The sequence below is a fragment of the Perna viridis genome, chromosome 9 (assembly GCF_037379345.1).
Source record: "Perna viridis isolate PV_CMFRI_1.1 ecotype Kerala chromosome 9, ASM3737934v1, whole genome shotgun sequence".
Taxonomy (NCBI): Eukaryota; Metazoa; Mollusca; class Bivalvia; order Mytilida; family Mytilidae; genus Perna; species Perna viridis.
In genome coordinates, this window is record NC_142453.1 from 22727855 (window position 1) to 22748405 (window position 20551).

The 20551-nt window shown below is 31.6% G+C and overlaps 1 protein-coding gene across 1 annotated transcript; it reads right to left on the reverse strand.

The window, feature by feature from the left end:
• On the reverse strand, positions 1 to 19737 carry LOC148607367 (uncharacterized). The gene is made up of 5 exons (XM_088545649.1): positions 19364 to 19737; positions 7792 to 7908; positions 5935 to 6051; positions 5079 to 5159; positions 1 to 818 (listed from the first exon to the last, which is right to left on the reverse strand). Exons 1-5 carry the CDS (start codon positions 19441 to 19443, stop codon positions 716 to 718), a joined length of 498 nt encoding a protein of 165 aa, XP_088401775.1. The 5' UTR covers positions 19444 to 19737; the 3' UTR covers positions 1 to 715.
• Positions 19738 to 20551: the final 814 nt, after the last annotated feature.

A 20551-nucleotide genomic window follows, 5' to 3' on the forward strand; every position in this document is an offset into this window, starting at 1 on the left:
CATATATCATTGTAATATGACATTTAAATTCTTTGATAAAAATGTATACAGTTTTACAAGGAAAAAGTAATTAAAAACAATACAGTGAAACCTGTCTAAACCGCCTCTTTTTGGTTTGTAGAACTTGTTCGGTTTAGACAGGTGTTCAGTTTGGCCATGAAGTTCGAACTATTATGAAAATACTTCATAGAATATCTGTTCTAGAAAAAATACAAATTAACACAAAATCATGGACACAAAACCAGGTCAGGCAAATTAAAGCTTACACATTATTAGATCTATTAGATAGAACCATCTATTCTTTATTTCATAAATCCAAGAGTTCGTCAATTGTCCTATCATTGCAAAGTGAACTTATTTCTGTCTCATCTCTTACAAAAAATGAATTTGGATTTTGATTTTGACTATTATCGAGATTGTCAATGGATGTTGTAATAATTTGTAAAGTACCTTGTTGACGTCGCTTTGTCAAAGACGTCGGTGTGGAAGGAAGTAGTTTTAATTAGTCTATATCGTTTGTCTCTATCGCTAATATTATACAAAACTACATATATACCTTAAAAACGAAAATAAAATGTTTAAAAATCAATCATTTAGTATGCTCACGAAACTGCACTATTTTATTACAGGCCATATATTCCTTTTAAAACACTATTTACTACTTGGGGATTGCTTAAAACGAATCACCTGGGAATGCTCGTAACTTAAAACAAATTTACTTTCGCAAAATGGTCCTGTAAATCCAGGCGCACAAAGACAATGATCTGGTTCTAAACAGGTTCCACCGTTGGGACATGTTGTCGATCCATAACAAAGTGCTGAAACATGAAATTGTTGTACAGAGGAACAACTTAATACAGTTATGTTTCTACCCATAAATATGTGTGATCTATTTTTTTTTTCGTTGAAATATGTGACCTATTTATTTCTACACTAAATGAATTTTTTTTTTATTAAAATATTGACATAATTGTTCGAATGAAATATGGGAATATTTGTATTAAAATGTAAACACACAAATTATTTAACAAAGTCGAAAAATCACTATTTTTTCTAACTCACTTAAAATTGTATAGTTTCATGTAGGTTATTTTTATTGGTGTGGAAAAAAAAGAATGCATAAATTTCATAGAAATGCAATTGCATAAAGAACCATAATGTTAGATCTAACTCTGGTGATAATGCTTTACTTGTGATAGTTGTAACCAAATATGCATTTGTATCTAGTATCAGTCTTTTTAAAAACCAGGCAGGAGGCGATTCATGGATGTCAAAAATCCCCTAAGCTTATATTTCTTGTACAGAAACAGTTATTGATCACATAACCAGTCTTAGTTTTTCATTTGGTCGTTGTGCTTTTGAGATAAAAATTTGTATATTTATATAATGTCCATCTATAAAACTAATCATTTTGGAACCTATTCAAATCCATTTAGGTGAGAAGTGCCACCCCTACCCTTGAAAAAAATACTTAAACATGAACCAAAATGCCAAGTTTTAGCATAAACAATATAGAAAGACACACTAGGCAAGATTATTTAAGATATTGATGTATCCAATATATATTTTCATCACAGGTTCTTTATTCGCAGTTTTAGGATGACAATGATGAACTTTCTGTGGTAGATAACGATTTATAGTGCTGCGGACAAGTATCAAAAAGTGCTTTAGTTTTCGAGTTTATTGGGCTAAAGGGAAAACGGTTATGTTATATGTTAATGGAAAGATAAATCAATGCAGTTTTTGAATATCATTCTTTTTAAACTGAAAAATGGTAGAGTTTTCTGCTATTTTGTATTAACTAGAGATAGGATCAAAGATCAATTGATCCCAATACCCTTTGATAAGTAACTTAAGTGAAATAATTTATTGTAGGTATTAGGAAACAAGTAACATGTAAAGGTCACATGTATAGAATTTCAAAAATGTAAAAAGGAACCTTTTCTGTCGACTGTTGACTATTTAATCACAGAACAAAATCGCCCCTAAAAATGATTGAATGTAAGTGCAGTTTCAATGATTAATAGATAATAAGACACCGTAGCGTATTTCAAAGTATATCCAAATATTCTTTACCGAATACCAAATAAAATAAACACAACGTTTTTGATTCGAACTGCAACATGAGCTTTACAAAATGTGTTTAAAGGTGCAAATGTTCACATATTTCAACTACTAATAATACTAAAATTGTAAAATACGAAATCATTTTCCGGACAACCTGTTCTGTTTCCGAACTGTTGGTACAACAGAAAAGCATGAATATTATTAAAAGTGACATACTTTTTAAAATGATAATTATTTTTAAGCAGATAAATACAAGATTTTATAAAAAAAAAATAAAATATTTTTCATTGTTATTCAGTAATCGAGCGCTCAACAATGTTCTTTGTGAGGAAATTGGAAGGAAGAACGGGAATCCAAAACAAACCACCACTAATACAAAAAAAACTCATAAGAATAACATATACAAATTTAAAGAATCAACTGGCAAGCTAGGGTTGATAAAATAAAATGGTGGTTTGGGCCAGGTTTATTGACTTGATATCAATTTTAACGCTTTTTTCTGTTTTTCCTTCAGCACCCTCGAACTGTTCTTATATAAATGATGTCATTCCGGTTTAAACAAAGGAGGGAAACTCTGGCATTCCTTAAAAGTCATCTAAATGTAGGATCTGACGATGAAAAAGAGAACGTTACAAATATTTTTTTGAAACTGGATTAATTCAAATAATATCGGCTTTTACTATCATATAGACCGAAGAAGGTTTCCAAATTATGAGTTGCTTATTTTCGATTCCTATCTTCGTTAGGCAAAAGGGCAACTGTCCTGCCCTTCCATTGTGTGAAGGGAAGGGGACAAAGCCGTAACCCTAGGGTAGCGAAGATGCTTTTACAGCTGTGATCCCATATATAGTTAAATCAACTAACTTGCTTATTGGTATTTAGATTATAACAAATCAAAGTCAGAGTGAACCATAAAGTGGCTCACTTATTCATTCTATACGTGAAGCAGACAGACATGCTTAGCTGCCCGAAAATTAAAACTATAACATTGTAATTGTAATTGTTCAAAACAACTTCTCTACTTTTTCAAGATATGAAAATAGAAGTAACGCACAATTCAATGCACAAATCACTTATTACAACTGCTCTGTACATGAATGTTTACGCCGCAAAAAGGGAAGTTCAGAACAACTTATAGACAGTTAATATACAAGCGATAGATCAGAGCCCCTCTCTTTTTAATATTCTTGATTCGCCCCTGACCTTGACAATGCTGTTTCCTTTGAACTAATATTCTATAACAACTATGTTACCATTGTGTCCTATTCATACGGCTACTTAAACTGGGATCTTTTTGAAAGGTCTGAGCTTCTTTCTTCTTTTTGCGTAATAATTTTTACAAGGAATCTGGTTCCTTTTTATCAACTCGTTTAGTACAATCCGTTCAAAGCAGCGGCATGGGATTGGTACCCCCTTTTTATTGGAAAATTTGTCATTTTCATTTTTTAAATTAACAAAATATGGTTAATAATATCCTATTACACACACACACACACACACCCTTTTCTGAGGAACCCCAGCTGACACCCTCCTTTTTACAGTGTGGATATTGCATTATAAGCATCAGTCTGGTGCACTGTTAAACACCATAAGACGTAAATATTGTGACAACATACATGTACATGTTTGCACATGCTTCACTGCAAAGTTCAAAGTTCATAGTTTCTGTATTGTCAACTTTATTACGAAATCCAGCCTTATCATGGGCCTTAAACCCCCAAGTCGCATTTTTTGTTTGAGAATCACTGATACATGGTTAAATCTTTACGATATCATTTGAAGTCAAATCATATTAAGACAAATGCAACAAAAAATATGTATGATTTTTGTATGTGCAAAAATAAACCACAAAATTTTAAGTTTTTTCATCAAAACGTAAGGTAGACTCGATACATTACATGTGTCTCTGTTCATAAAAACAGTCCGGAAACTAGACAAATTGTCCGGAAACAATCCTGTGTTATACATTTTTAGTACAATTAATAGTTTATGTAAAAATTTGCGACTTCAAACTTATTTTGCAAAGCGCATGTTGCAGATCGAATCGAAAACGTTGTGTTTATTTTATTTGTTATTCAGTAAAGAATAATTAGATAAACATTGTAATATTCTACGGTGTCTTATTATCTCTTAATCATTGAAAATGCATTAAAATGCAACCAATTTTAAGGGCATTTTTTTCTGTGAATAAATATTACACTTTTGACGGAAAGAGTTCCTTTTCACATTTTTGAAATTCTATACATATGATCTTTACATGTTACCTGTTTTCCGTTACCTACAATAAACAATATCACTTAAATCGCTTATCAAAGTGTATAGGGGTCGATTGATCTTTGACCCCTCCTCTAATTAATGCAAAATAGCAGAAAACTCTACCACTTTTCAGTTAAAAACGAATGATATTCAAAAACTACATTGATTTATCTTTCCACTGACATATGCTTTTGTCGTATACCCTGTAGGCCCATTAAAGTTCGAAAAATCCTTAGAGGTCCGCAGCACTATCAATTTATCTAAAAGAATGATCATCTTAAAAAAGTGCATCCTTTAGCAACATTTATTTCTTTTGTGGAAAAACGAATTAATGGAATAATACAGATGTCAAAATGTAGGAAGCACGTTACCATCTGCCTTGTATCAATAGTGTCTTGAGACAGACTAGGAATGAAAAAAAATTCGGACAATTTAAAAAGCAGTATTGTTAACAAGTTTATGAAATGACATGTTCTTGAATTGTGTGACTTACATGTAGTTCTGGATGATTTTAATTTTTAACACATTTTTCCCATCATGTACTTCCTTGCAAAACTTCCATCTACACAATTCTCGTAATAATGCATGATTAAGGAAAAACATTTCCCATGAAAGCTCCTTCGAATTTTTTTTCATCTAGGTACTAGGTCTCTAAATAATATGCACACATTATTACAAAGTAAGGGTACCATATTAAATCATAATTTATATATTGCAAGACATGATAAAAGACTGCCGAATATTGCGTCACTTACCTTCTGAACAGTTTTTTTCCGATGTATCCTTTACAACATTTTTTATGAAAATGTATCTCTACTTTGGTCTTTGATATTTGCCTGTAAACGTCAATTGTAATACTTACATGAGGCAAGACAATTATTACAGGTACCACTTTCAATAAAAATTTAGATAGACTTCTGAGTAATTTTGACAGTTCAGGTAGAATTCTGTCCTAATAATATGCCCTAATAAAATAAATATAACCTGTCTTTTTTTAATCACTGAACACCCTTATGATCGTAAAGAAAACATGTACAATGTAAAACGATTTTTTTTCCCACTGTATGCCTTTAACTTATAACGGTGCTAAAATGCTTTTATATGCTACTAAAATATAGCCTGATGATTTGAAAAGGCACATTAAAAATAGGTTCTTACGTTGTTCATTTACTGTGTTATTTCATTATTCAATTTGGTCATTTATCTACGTTAATTGTGTGAAAGGATTGTCATAGTTTTACCCCCTCTTTAGTCTACCAAGGATATACTAATTCATGAATATCTCTGCGGGCTTTTTTCTGAAAGCAGACGACTCTTACCCTACCAGTGCAGCTGGTCCATGCTCCCAATTTCAGTGGCGATAAGGTTGCTCATTTTACTTTTGTTTCTTTGTACCACTTATATTCTTATTTTTTTTTGTTCAGGTTCTTAAATATGTGCGTCTATTTTCGTAGTCGAATCTTTATTTTTTTACCATATTCTTTTGATTATCGCTTCGAATTTTGTTCTTTGTTATTCTTCCTTTTCTTTAATATCCAACTTTTTTTTAAACACTGTGTATTAAAAAGTAGATACAATATTTTAAAATATGATATCATAATGTACAAATACCTGTATCTAGCGCATCGGCTCCAACCAAAAACTCCACATTTTGCCGTGTAGTATTGTGAGGTATAAACTGTTTTTGTGGTGCTTTCGTTGTAACTGCAGTCTTTTTGTAAGGATATTCTGAAATAAAAAGTATAATAATAATAATGCAGCTTCTCATTTGATAATTTGTAGACTGCAAATATTAATTACTTTAAAATAATTTTTGTAACCATCTTTAGGTTCATCACCCAGAAGTGTTTGAAGTCAAGATACATAATATTTGAGAATAGTACAGTTTATTTTAGGATATAAAATGAAAGTTGATCGATAAATAAGTTCTCCTGTCCGTGCGAGACTCGTACGAGTAGTCAATGACGTTAAAGCCCTCCCCCCAAGTGGTAAATAAATTCTGATTTTTATTTCTGTAAATAAAACGATGATTTGATACATCCATCATTTTTGTATTCAATCAAAAATATGGCGTATTTCGAAACATAATTTTTGTCCGTACTTAATCTAATCTTCGATTCAAATGTTTACCTTCGTAAAAAAGTTGGCTAAAGAGATAAGAAAATTTCAATTGATAGCTGTGGTGGATTTTCTCATTTCATCTACTGTTACTGAGAGAACACTTGCACTTTCCCGTAAAAATTGGAATAATTAAATAAAGAGTTAGTGAACAATGATATCTTACATATACTGTTTGAAAAAAAATATTTTATAATTATAATTTATCGAGATTAAGAGATGATTGAATATTTCTTGCAGTTTGTTTATATCAAGTTACTGTGTTGAAGTAACCTGTATTTAACAACTGGACGTGCAGTATTGCGTTTTTCGAGTGTATGATTTTGATTTATAACTGTAAACGAAAGCTTTTATATGCTACTGAAATATAACCTCACGATTTGAAAGGGCAAATTGAAAATAGTTTCTTACCATATTCTTCTACTAATGTTGTACGAACAATTTAAGACATGGAAAACATAGATATCATTTTGATAGGAATGGCTGTTGCTTATGTAAACGTTGGTTTGGAATGAATAGAAATGTCAAAATGTAGGAAGCACGTTACAATCAGCCTTGTATCAATAGTGTCTTGAGACAGACTAGGAAAGAAATAAAATTCGGACAATTCAAAAAGCTGTATTGTTAACAAGTTTATGAAATGACTGGTTCTTGAATTGTGTGACTTACATGTAGTTCCGGATGATTTTAATTTTCAACACACTTTCCCATCATGTACTTCCTCTCTTTTTGTAATCACTGAACACCCTTATCATCGTAAAGAAAACAGTTTTTATATGTACAATGTAAAACGATTTCTTTTTTTTTCGACTGTATCCCTTTAACTTATAACGTTGCTAAAATGCTTTTATATGCTACTAAAATATAGCCTGATGATTTTAAAGGACACATTAAAAATAGGTTCTTACGTTGTTCTTTTACTGTGTTATTTCATTATTCAACTTAGTCATTTATCTACGTTAATTGTGCGGAAGAATTGTCATAGTTTTACCCCCTCTTTAGTCTACTAAGGACATGATAATTCATGAGCATCTCTGCGCGTTTTTTCTGAAAGCAGACGACTCTTACCCTACCAGTGCAGCTGGTCCATGCTCCCAATTGCAGTGGCGATGAGTTTGCTCATTTTACTTTTGTTTATTTGTACCGCTTATTTTTTTGTCAGGTTCTTTGATATGTGTGTCTATTTTCGTAGTCGAATCTTTAATTTTTTTACCATATTCTTTTGATTATCGCTTCGAATTTTGTTCTTTGTTATTCTTCCTTTTCTTTAATATCCAACTTTTTTTTAAACACTGTGTATTACAAAGTCGATACAATATTTTAGAATATGATATCAAAATATACAAATACCTGTATCTACCGCATCGGCTCCAACCAAAAACTCCACATTTTGCCGTGTAGTATTGAGAGGTATAAACTTTTTTTGTGGTGCCTTCGTTGTAACTGTAGTCTTTTTGTAAGGATATTCTGAAATAAAAAATATGATGATAATAATGCAGCTTCTCATTTGATAATTTGTAGACTGCAAATATTAATTACTTTAAAATAATTTTTTGTAACCATCTTCATGTTCATCACCCAGATGTGTTTGAAGTCAAGGTACAGAATATTTTATGGTAGTACAGTTTATTTTATGATATAAAATGAAAGTTGATCGATAAATATGTTCTCCTGTCCGTGCGAGAGTCGGAAGAGCAGTCAAGGACGTTAAAGCCCCCCTCCCCCCTTAGTGGTAAATAAGTTCTGATATTTATTTCTGTAAATAAAACGATGATTTGATACATCCATCATTTTTGTATTCAATCAAAAGTATGGCGTATTTCGAAACATGATAAGACTAAAAATTTGTTTGTCCGTACTTAATCAAATCTTCGATTCAAACAAATATTTACCTTTGTAAAAAAGATGGCTAAAGCGATAAGAAAATTTCAATTGATAGCTGTGGAAGATTTTCCCATTTCACTTACTGTTCCTGAGAGAACACTTGCACTTTCCCGTAAAAATTGGAATAATTAAATAAAGAGTTAGTGAACAATGATATCTTACATATACTGTTTGAAAAAAAATCTTTTATTATTATAAATTATCGAGATTAAGAGATGATTGAATATTTCTTGCAGTTTGTTTATATCAAGTTACTGTGTTGACGTAACCTGTATTTAACAACTGGACGTGCAGTATTGCGTTTTTCGAGTGTATGATTTTGATTTATAACTGTAAACGAAAGCTTTTATATGCTACTGAAATACAACCTCACGATTTGAAAGGGCAAATTGAAAATAGTTTCTTACCATATTCTTCTTCTGAATTATTTCATTATACAACATGGTCATATAACTACGTTAATTGTGTGAAAGGATTGTCATAGTTTTATCCCCTCGTTTGTGTACCAAGGACATGATATTTAATGAGTATCTCGTCGGGCTTTTTTTAGAAAGCAGATGAATCTTACCCTACCGGTGCAGCTGGACCATGTTCCCAATTTTAGTGGAGTCCTGGTTGATCATTGATTTTTGTTTATGTGTACCAGTTATGTTGGTTTTGTCAGGTTCTTTCATTTGTTATGTTTGTCTGTTTTCGTAATCGAATCTTTATTTTTGTACATATTCTTTTGATTATTGCTTCGAATTGTTTGCTTGTTTTGTTCTTCTCTGTCTTTAATATTCAACTTGTTTTAACACTGTGTATTAAATTGTGGATAATAAAGCAGCGCGACATATAATAATTTGCAGACTACAATGATTAATTTTCTTGAAATTCTTTTATTCATCTATATGTCCAACACTCAAAAATGTTTAAGTGTCAAGGTTAAGATTGTTTAAAAGTAAAAGAAAAAGGTGATCGATGAATTAATTTCGATATACATTGTTGTTAATAAAACGACGATATTCTGTATTCATTTTTTGATATTCAATAAAAAATATTTTAACTTGAAACTTGATAAGACTACAGATCTGGTTGTCCGCACTTAATCTAAGCTTTGATTCAAATGTTTACATTTCTTTAAAAAGATGGGTTTTTTTACGAAAGCGACAAGAACATTCAAAATATTAGCCGAGGAAGATTCTTTATTATTTCACCCACTGGATGAGATAAAACTTGTGTGCTTTCACGTAAAAAATGGAACAATTAGATAAGAAGTCAGTGAACGATAATCGAGATGATTTTTTACTTCTTGCAGTTTGTTTTTATCAAGAGATTGTGTTGAGGTGACCTGTATTTTACAACTTGTCATGACGTATCACTGACCACACTGATACGTTGTGATCAGCTGTTTGAAAAAGTTATTTCAGTTAACGATAAAATCGAAGAACAAACTCGAACTGTAAATTGGATTTGCTTTGCGTGATTTTAATTTTTGGAGTATTTGGTTTTTTTTTTTCGAATAAAACAAAACCTTTAGGAATTCGTTGTTAAATGTAATGTCACCTTTCCCCTCGGGTTCTTATGACACCATATTTAGGTATTAATTTGACCAATAAAATAAATCTATATTTATACCGTCAGCTTGGGCGCCGATCATAAAATTGATTAAAATATAACATGTGGCACCACGGAATTAAATTCTTGAAGGATTTTAATTAGATGTATTTCCTACCAAGAATAAGGTATAGGATTAGATATATTCATGAAAGATGAATATAGCTTGTTGTTGTTATTTATTTCATTTTTATTCAACTGAATTAAATCAAAACATCACTCCGGATAAATTTAAATAGCACTTACATTGCTTCGAAATAAACCGTACATTTTCACGCATGTCATGGTTCATTGATCGTCAATGTTAAGTTTTTAGTGGATTCTTTGTTGAGCCTGTTTCTCCTGCCTAGTCTTTGTCCCTGGATGGCATTCTTTTGATTTTTGCTAGAATCTTGGTTCCATCGAATACTCTTACTTTATTACTTTATTACTTTATTTTTTTCCTGAAATCTTGTTTGAAATGAGGACGTTTATTCCTATGGAGTATTTTTTGGCATATGTTTTGTTAAAGTGCAAAATTTGAACACAGCTAAAATTTAACAAGTTTTTCCGTCTCAAAGTGCGAAAAAGTCTTACGCAAAAAGGAGAAAGTACGTTTTAGGTGGAAATCGGCCCTGATACAGTTTTTCTTAATTTTAGCTGAAAATAGTCTTAAGGTATGCAATTTATAGAAATACATTGCTTTTTACATTTGCCTTCTTTTTTTGCGGAAGAAATAAGTTTTGTCAAATGACGTTACGTCACAATTCAAAATATAACACTACTTTTGTCGCTAGTTCTAAATACGTGTAATAAATAAATGGATTAAATGTTATTCATTTTATTCAATATACGAATAAAAAAAGTACTGGTATCTACTGTCCAGCTATTTAAGTAAAATTCTCCATTCACTTTTCGATCACACTGCTATCACTATCATTTTCATTAACGGGTTCCAGAATTACTGTAGCATCTTTAGTATGATCTTTCCACCATCTAATTCCGTTTTAATAGCTAAGTACCAACTTATGTTTGTTATATCTGCATATGTACCAAATCTACCAGATTTGCACAGACAATAACAAGGTGTATTAACACCCTTATCATATATTATCCAGCTCATTTACTTTTTACTAAAGATATGTCTACTTTGTATTTTAGCTACTAAAAGCCCTTTATCATAAGCGTCAATTAGCATTTCATAGTCCCCATCCTGATTGAAATGTTCTTGCGTATACCTCCTTGCATGTTTAACCTGTTTTTATTTGAGGTATCTCATGTTCAGTATATCTAGGAAAACCTTCTAAATGATCCGACGAATCCTCGATTTTCACCCATTTGTGAGACCTTTTATTCTTGTTCTTCTTTTTCTACTTTCTCGTTCAAGATATTGCATCTTAGCAGCCTTGTCTTTTTCTTAATCTCCAGAACTCAAAGGCGGATTAAGAAAATCATAGACAAATTGAAAAAAAAATGGAGTTGAAGTGGAAATGGATGAAAAGTGTTGTAGCTCTATATCCACTATAATTAAAATTCGTTGACAAAATAATAAAATTTTATCATGATATATATACATATATTATTTTCTATCAGACTAGAACTGGGTATCTCTGTGTCAGTAGACACGTACGCTACCGATTTAGCTACATTGACTTCTTGTTGATCAATGGTCTAAAATTTAATATATTTGTTATTGGTGAATATTTTAAAACGTCTGCTGTGCTATTCTTTTTTCTTTAAGCTTTCAAATGTTGTAATGTCATACTGATTCAAGATTTGCTATTTTCTTGACTTCATTTTTCTTTTGCAAAATCACAGATAGGTCTATATGGCGATTCGGCATAACGCCAGGACCATGGCGGAAACATGCCGGGACCATGCCGAATGTTTCGGACTGACGTTGTAGCAGACTACACGGTTTTGCATATTGCAGTTTGGTCACATTCTTTGATCAGAGCAAAACTAAGTTTTTGTCACTTCTCTGTTATTACTATTTCAATATTTGAAAAAGTTTCTGGTCAAAGCTAGCGGCCACGTCGGAAAATGATGTTAAAGTCGAAAAATTAAGTACATGTCCGCGTTTTCCGTGTCCGGAGCCGATTTTTATCTTATTTCATCACTTGCTGGTTCATTAATTTACCATATTACATTCTCGTGAGTAACTGTCACAATAGAATGGGATCGATCAATTTACAATTTAAACACCTTGTATATTGTCAGCCTACGTTTTATTCTAAAGAGCAAAACGTTTGTGATTTATTTTTTAAGGTCTGTACAGATGTGCATTGCAATATTAATACTTTGCTTTTTGCTATTATTTTGTGTTTGTTTTAATAAAGGATTTGCGTATCAGTTGTTTTTTTTTCTTTTTTTTTTTTTGGCTAGCTTATAGAAACATAGCTTATAACATTCATCTTTCGGGGTCGATATAACTTGTTGTCTTTTGTCGCATTTGTTGTTTGTTTTTCTGTATCGATCTCAAGAATGAAATCCACATTCAACCATATTTTATAGTTTATTTGTATTTTCCCGGGTTACAGAGCGCTCACATGTATTACCCCGCCTAATACTTTTTGTGCTTGTCGAAAGCCTGGAACCTGTAGTCCGGTGATTGTCATTTTGTGTTTTTTTTTTAATTTTCATTTATTTATTTATTCGTTTTATATTTTTTTCTATAGATTAGGTAAATTTTCGTTTTTTTTATGAATATTTACATTTCATTTATAGTGGGGCTTTTTACAGTGTGCTTGATGGTAAAGGTTTTGTGAATCTTTGAAGACCATGTGGGGACCTAGTTAAATTGTTCGTTGCATGGCTTTTAGTGGATGACGTCCCATTTTCTATCATATCATATCTCCTTTTTTATATCACATGTGTATGCTTAATCCTTAGTATATTACATCACTACGAAATTCTGGAATACTCTGAGGATACAAATTTTTATGTAAGGTACAACGATACGTAAAGGAGTAGTCACGTGATCAGAATTCAGGAACAAATGTATGGCATGTAACAATTCTATTACAAATCAATGAATGGTTTTTATCGCAGACTAAACCACCTGTTAAATACAAAATTTTCTAAATCATTTTGCAGACAATGGACACGAATGTGTCACAGAGACATCAACCCCAAACAACTGTAAAATTCTCAGGTCTATTGTTCTCGGTGTTCGAAAAGTCTTTATCGACTAATGTATTCACTTTTTAACTTAGTGTTAAAGATATTGATCGCGTGAAATCAATTACCTAAGTTTGCTATGGACTTTTGTTAAGCATTAGTTTGTCGCTATAGACAAAAAAGTCAACTCCTATTCAAACATGTCATAGCTTCAATTTTATTATATTCTTGCATATTTTTTTCAAACATCTGTAAGAATATAATAAAATAGAATTTTTAAAAAGTTGTAAAAATGCAATAAAATTTTAATATAATTTAAACTTTTATTTTAAAACAAAAGACTTTGTGTCTTTCGTTACAAATACCCGCAATGATCATAAAAAGGACAGTTTTTTTATGTTACTCCAAAAAAGCGTCACATAATTTGTTCAAACCCTATATTTATAATGACGATAATCAATATACTAATTTTGAGTCTCCAACATTTTTTCCTATATGTCACTGTTTTTCAGTTATCATTACAAGGTTAAGATCAAGGTTTTAGGTCACGGAAACCTTCGATCTTGAAATTTTTAAACAGATAATATACATTGTATCGTCAACGATTAATTGTAAAGTGTATACGACTTGCGATTTAATAGTAATAGTGGCCAATCGATACTGTGTCGTTTTAGACTGCAAACTTGCATTACCGAGGAAATTTCAGACTTCTGGTAACAGAGATTTTGCAATGTCCCATTTTTTTCACCTTTTCCCTGCTTTTTGCGGCCATATGAAAACGGTTTCGAAAAGCATATGTTCAGTGTCAGATGTTATCGAATATGAGTGCAAGGTTTTGTAAGAATCGGGAAATGAAAAATACCTAAATAAAACAATTAAAAAAACAAAAACAAAAAACAAAGGAACAAAGAAAACAAAACAAAAACGGTTTGAAAACAATGGTTCACGATCGGTGATTTGATATTAATCAGCACAAATACAAGAAAACAAAAAAGATGCAGAGAAGACCTTACTTATAACAACAATTAATAATAATAATAATAATGAAAACAATAAACGGCCAAAGGCCGATGAATGGTCATATATTCCCCAAACCCGAATTATTCTCTCGACATGCCCATGCAATTACAACTATACCATTACAGCAAACTGGCCATCACATGACAGAATAAAAGGCACTATACAATGTTTAAATTGGGAACATAGCAAACCAGTCATAACACAGATTATTTACGTTTCCACGAAACGTGTAGAAGCCGTTTCCAGACTTATTTTTTGAGAAAATGTATCATCAATTGAACCGCATATAATTACATGTAATTGGGGTAGAGTAAAGAACTTGGATATCAAATTTCATCGAAATCGAACAACTTTGATTTTTTACCGCGGTGGCGGTCTTTTGAAAAAAAAGCGGTCGATACGTAGATCAAAGTATCAACTTGACAGCAGACTTGAAGGCGGCTTAAAGAACCTTAGAATAAATTTACATCGAAATCGGACAAATGTGATTTTTTTTTTACGAGGTTGCGGTCAATTACAAAATGCCAACCGATACGTAGCTCAAATTGCGAATTGAGCCGCAGATTATTAATCGGGATGGCTCTAGAACATAGATATCATTTACCTCAAATTATATCAAAATCGGAAAATTTGAATTTTCGACCGACTTTGCTGACATTATGAAAATGACGACTGAGACGCACGCTATTTTGTTTTTTTTAATTCTGTTTTGATTACTGACCTTAACATTTTTTTTCGGAGAGTAATTCCAACTTCCTCAAAAGTTTTAGGTTAGACATATTTATTTAAGTATATAAGCACAAGCAAATACAGTATACATATACACATGTACATACAAACTCATGGTAGGATTCGGAACGAAGCTAAATAGCTTGTACAAAGTTCCGCGTCCTTACGAGTAAAAATGATTTTCTTAACTGACTAGTGAATAAAACAAACGAAAACCTTGTACCAGTAAAGTATCAAATGTTCCTGAATCCTATTTCTAAAAGTGTTAGTGGAGCTAGAACTGTGAGGAAGTTTGTGTCACAGTTCATCTGTTGCTGGCAGAACGTATTCAGAGAAAAAGTTAGTTCTCGTGCAAATTTCTAAAATATTTTAAAATTATCTAGTTTAATGTCCATGCAAGGATTGAACCGAATTTGGAATTAACGACTGCAAATACTTTGGAGTTTCCTCGATAATAATCTTATATAATAATATGAGTCCATGTTTTCCCTTCTGTCCGAAATTTTTACCCGTCCCCTTTTTTCTTAAAGTTTGTTGATAGATGTTCATTTGGTCCCTCCCGTCACAATTTGCATAGCTTCTATGTGAACATTTTCTATCGATTAAGCCACAGATTCTTAATTGGGACGGCTTAAATAAACATATACATCAATTGTAATCAAAATTGTCGACCAATGTGGAGGCAATTTTGAAAATGGCAGCGGATACTTAGCTCAAATTGACAACTGAGCCGCAAATTATTTATTGGGACAGCTCAAAGAACCTAGATATTAATTTTTATCCGAATCGGACAAATTTGAATTTTCGAACGCGTTGGCGGTCATTTTGAAAACGGCGACCGAGACGCACGCGATATTCTTTCTGAATTTTAATAAACCATTAAGCTAAATTTATATATCAAGTTTCGTCAAATTATGATCTGCAGTTTTCGAGATATATGAGTTACAGAATTTCGGTGTTAAAGATGGGTACGTGTTGTTCTGTGGCCATTAAAAAATATCGACAACTACAATAAACATTTCTGCATCCTTCGAAGAGCAGTTCTAACTCTCTGTGAAGTTTCTTCTCAATCGGATGAGTCACTTTTGAGAAAAAGGACGGACACTTTCAAGAATTTATTTGACAGGAGATTTAATATAATGATAATAATAATAAGAAGAAGAAACACAGTAAAAATAATAAATCACCGCCGCTTCGTGGTCGGCGACTTAAAATAATAATACCGAAGAAACGGTGCAAAAGCAATAAAGCGACTTACTAAGAAGAAACACAGAAAAAAAAAAACAATAAGTCACGTTCACTTCGTTGTCGGCGACTTAATAAAGGTGAATATCATCCATATAAAGGTATTGGAATCGCCGTAAATATAACCCCTTTTATTATACTTTTAGTGCTGAGTTTTCTGCTAAGAAGATTAAATGCAGTATCAAGACACAGGAAGGTGCAGTGTTGATTGTCAATATTATTCTAAAAAAAATTCTGACTGTATATTTATTTGGTATTAGTAGCAAAAGGGTCGTCATAAATGTTATTGAGAAATAATCTAAAATAAATGTATTCCCAGTTAGACTAGGCAGTACGTTGTTGAAACCTTCATAAGATGATTCTCTGTTTATAAAATCAAAGAAAAACATGTAGTTTGTTAATAATATGAACTTACGTCAGACAATAGCCATATTATAGAAGGCTTTATTAAATAATAATATTGTTTTGGCCAATTTAATTCAACAGAAATTAAAACTGTAATATTTGGCAATATTTTACCGAAACGTCCCGAATGTCCATTTTCATATACCACGATTGTCGTTTTGTAAACAAAACAAAATATCGGAACGGGACATCGCCCATTGTTTTAGCAAAAAAGTCGATTCCGTAGAAAAAGAACGAAACAAAGTCATCTTAAACGTAAAGTAAAGATAGATCAGCAGAAAAAGTTTGAACTTTGTATAAGCTTGAAATTGTTTATTTGAGCAAGGATCTGTGTTGAATAACTGCACATTAAACTTTAATTTCAAGATTCTATATTTGTCCAAGCCGTGTGGTATTGTTAGCGAGAAAGAATATGATGGCAAGAATTATCAAAAATAAAAAAATTCACATACATGTATTTATCACATTTAGACACTAATTACATGTCTACAGTACCTAAACCGATCAGTGCAACAAAAAACGCGATCAATGATCGATCAGTTTCAGATCAGTCAAACCGGTGATCACTGTATTTTACGGTTTGAGCTGTTTTCCTTGACAATTGTACACATATTAACCTATGCAAAAGATTTTATAAAACATCAGTTGATACTTTATTTCACATTTCTGTATGAAATAAACAGATCATCCGTCATTTTACATAACAATACTGCAGTCAGATCGGTAAATGGTCATCGGTCATCGATCCGTCAGCGAGCAATCAGTCAGCAGTCATTAATCCGTCAAATCGTTGCATGGATCGATTCGAGGATTGTAATATCGCTAAAATGAACTTAATTATTTTGACGAATATTGTCCCTCGCGGAGTATCAAGCTGCGCTCGCACGCTCGTGCAATATGACATCTTTTGTGGCTAATATTGATACAATAACCGAAACTATATAGTATCAGCTGGCTAAAATAAAATAAATTTACTAGCCTTGTGTAAAAAAAACCCTCGTCTTTCGATTTTTGGAAACAGTCTGTAATACATAAAACAGAATAACAATTTGTGCGGTTTCATGTATGAACTAATATAAGGGATCACGCAGGAGTCATAAATTATAGTGAAAATGTATATACGTGCAAAGTGCAGAGTTTGGTTAAGGTAGTAGACCGATGTTCCCTTAAAATTTTCCCATAATTCATTTTTCTTTTTATATGTACATAATATTTAATTAACTATAGTACGTCTCTTGACAAATTTTAAAGACATTTTACTGTGCAGATTTTGAACAGTATGAACTATTGAAAAATCTTAATTATTGGCAAATCTTGATCATACTTGGTGTTTTGACTGGATATTTAAGGTAACAACTGAATATCAACTCAAACTTACTTAAAAAGAATGACCATATCATATTTCAAATGATTTATTTTACAATTTATGTTGTGGGTGAGGAAATTTTCAAATATTTGCCCCAATAAAAACCTCTCTTTTGCAAAAAAAAAACTTTTGATTCAATCTCCGTACTAAAAAGATATTTTTAGACTATTCATGTACAAAACCGTACACGAAGTTTATATGCAGAAACGTTCGTCGGCAGTTTGTTTTTTAATGTTTAACTGATGTTTAATGTTGAGGTACAGCTTTTGCATAATTTCTTTATCTGTCAAATTAATGTCTTAAACGATGTAAGTAAAGTATTAAATAAAAAGGTTACCGAGTACCAAATTATGATTGCTTATATTAAAGAAAGAGTACTGCCCAGCACAAAATGACGCTAATGATGTCTGCATGATTGGACAAAATTATATAATGAGCACAGATATATGCTGAACTCATCTACATAACGAATGTAGAAAGCTATATAATAAATTATAGTAGTAACTCCAAAAAGGTAAAGAATTATATAACTGGCAAGGTTATTGGTAAACCGTACTGTTTTATATTTCATATGTAAGGAATCTCTGTATTCAAACATTTTCCAACCTAATGTAAGATATATTCCTAAATGTACGCATTTGAAACATTTCATCAATACTTCAATTTCTAAGTTAACAAGGAGCAAAGTCGCTTGTTATTGAAGTTGAACCCTTGCTTTGAGTTGTTCCCCTTTTACATCAATGTATCTTTGAAGTTTGAATATCATGAGTCATTCAAAAGTTCTAGAGACTTTCAAACTTTCTATTTGGATTACCTATCTTACTCCAGGTAAACTACCTGAATACTCGATGCCTCGTGTTGATCTTAGATCAGGTCGAGAAGTGTACATAAGATAAATAATTGTATTTTGTAAAAAAAGTCTGATTAATTCTATGTCTATGTGACCAATTACAACGCAGTGGTCTTCATACAATATTTAGATACAATACCAATTCACATAAATAGTAAGAAGAAATATGTTTCATGTATTTATTATCTGATTAAACTCGGCTAATAACCGTGATATTGTAAATTGTTTGTAACATACAAATGTAAACGTGATTGAATTTTAACGAATGCGATCATTCTAAAATTTCACTATGTTATGTATTATGTTTTCATACTTTATCCAATAATAATATTTTACTTATAATGTAAGTAGTAATGTTATGAACAAAGGACTGAGTGCACTTCGCATTTATTTTAAAAAATGATATTGATTAACTATAATTAATAACATAGACAGAATAAAATTTCATTCCTATTGACCTTCGTTCCGTGAAATGCAGTGTCTTCCAGGAACTAGTACTAAAAACGTGACGATGATTAAAATCTATAACTCACCTGTGTTCCAAAAACCAAAACGTTTATACACTTGCAACAGTCACAAGTCTAATTGCATAAAGATAAAAATTTGAAATAACAAACTTGAAATAAAATGATTAAATAAATGAAAGTATTTTTATCATTTCATTGTAGGTATAACTCAATTTCATGGTTTTTGTTTCATATATATCTAATAACATAAAGTTAACCTACCCAATGCACGCAAAACTAAAAAGCCACAGAAAAAAGTGTTTTTTTATCCATGCTTGTCTCAAAGAACGTAATGAGTGCATTTCAGATCTGAAAACAGTCCTTCACATGTCAAATATGATCTGATATTGTCTTTTTAAATTATCATTTTTATTTAGTGCGACAGCGGGTTATATCTTTAGCAAAGTTTATCCAGGTAAAATATTACGGCATTTCTAATGGTTTGACAAATACTACTAACAGTGACGATCTCTAATGCAGAAAAAAAAAAAAAAAAAGAAAAAAAAAAAAAGAAAAAACAAAACAAAACAAACACATATAACACGACAAAAGAATACGAAACAATGACAAAGAACGAATAATTGAATAATATATGAAACATGCAATGAGCACACACCCAAACAAAAACAGAAGAAAACACAGACAAACAAATATATAAACAAATCCTTGAAGCACGGATAAATTTTCCTATATTCAAGTTTCCGTGACGTACAGTGAACTACGCTCATGAATCAAAATGTGTTTAAACTACAAAATACAAAATGATTTTGTTGAATTTGTTGAGCATTTGTCTATAACAAAAGTAGACGGAAAAGTATACAGCCTTGAAGTAGCTTGACTCGAATATATTATATACGGTACCAATATTATATATACAACCGACCCAATACCTCTTAAAAACTTTGAACTGAGCCAGACAAAAAAGTAATAGTGCACGGACATTGTTATTGCATATTAGAATTAGTGCGAAAATATCATTATCACAAGAAACATGGAATGAAGTGTACCTGAGACTTTATAATTTCAAGAAAGCTTGAAACACCTTTCAAATTAAGGATAAACTTGAAAAAAAATTGTTATTATAAAAAAAACAGTGCCAGTTTATTTGGTGGCAAAGAGGACTCATTAATCCTTTCCTCTGGTTTAAGAAAAAATGACATAAAGTATCACTATTACACCCCATTCAGCCCCCCTCCCCGATATTTAAAATGGAGCACCGGAAGTTTATCTCGGTCGATTTTTAATATCCCTTATATTCACGTGAGCAATAGGACCCGGACTATAACACATAACATGACAATGGTGGCATATGACATGAAAATTACAGACCTATTCCAATCCAAACCGCTGGATTAATTTTAATAAAACTTTAAGGAAATTCTTATTATGTAACTGCCTTTTAGCTCACCT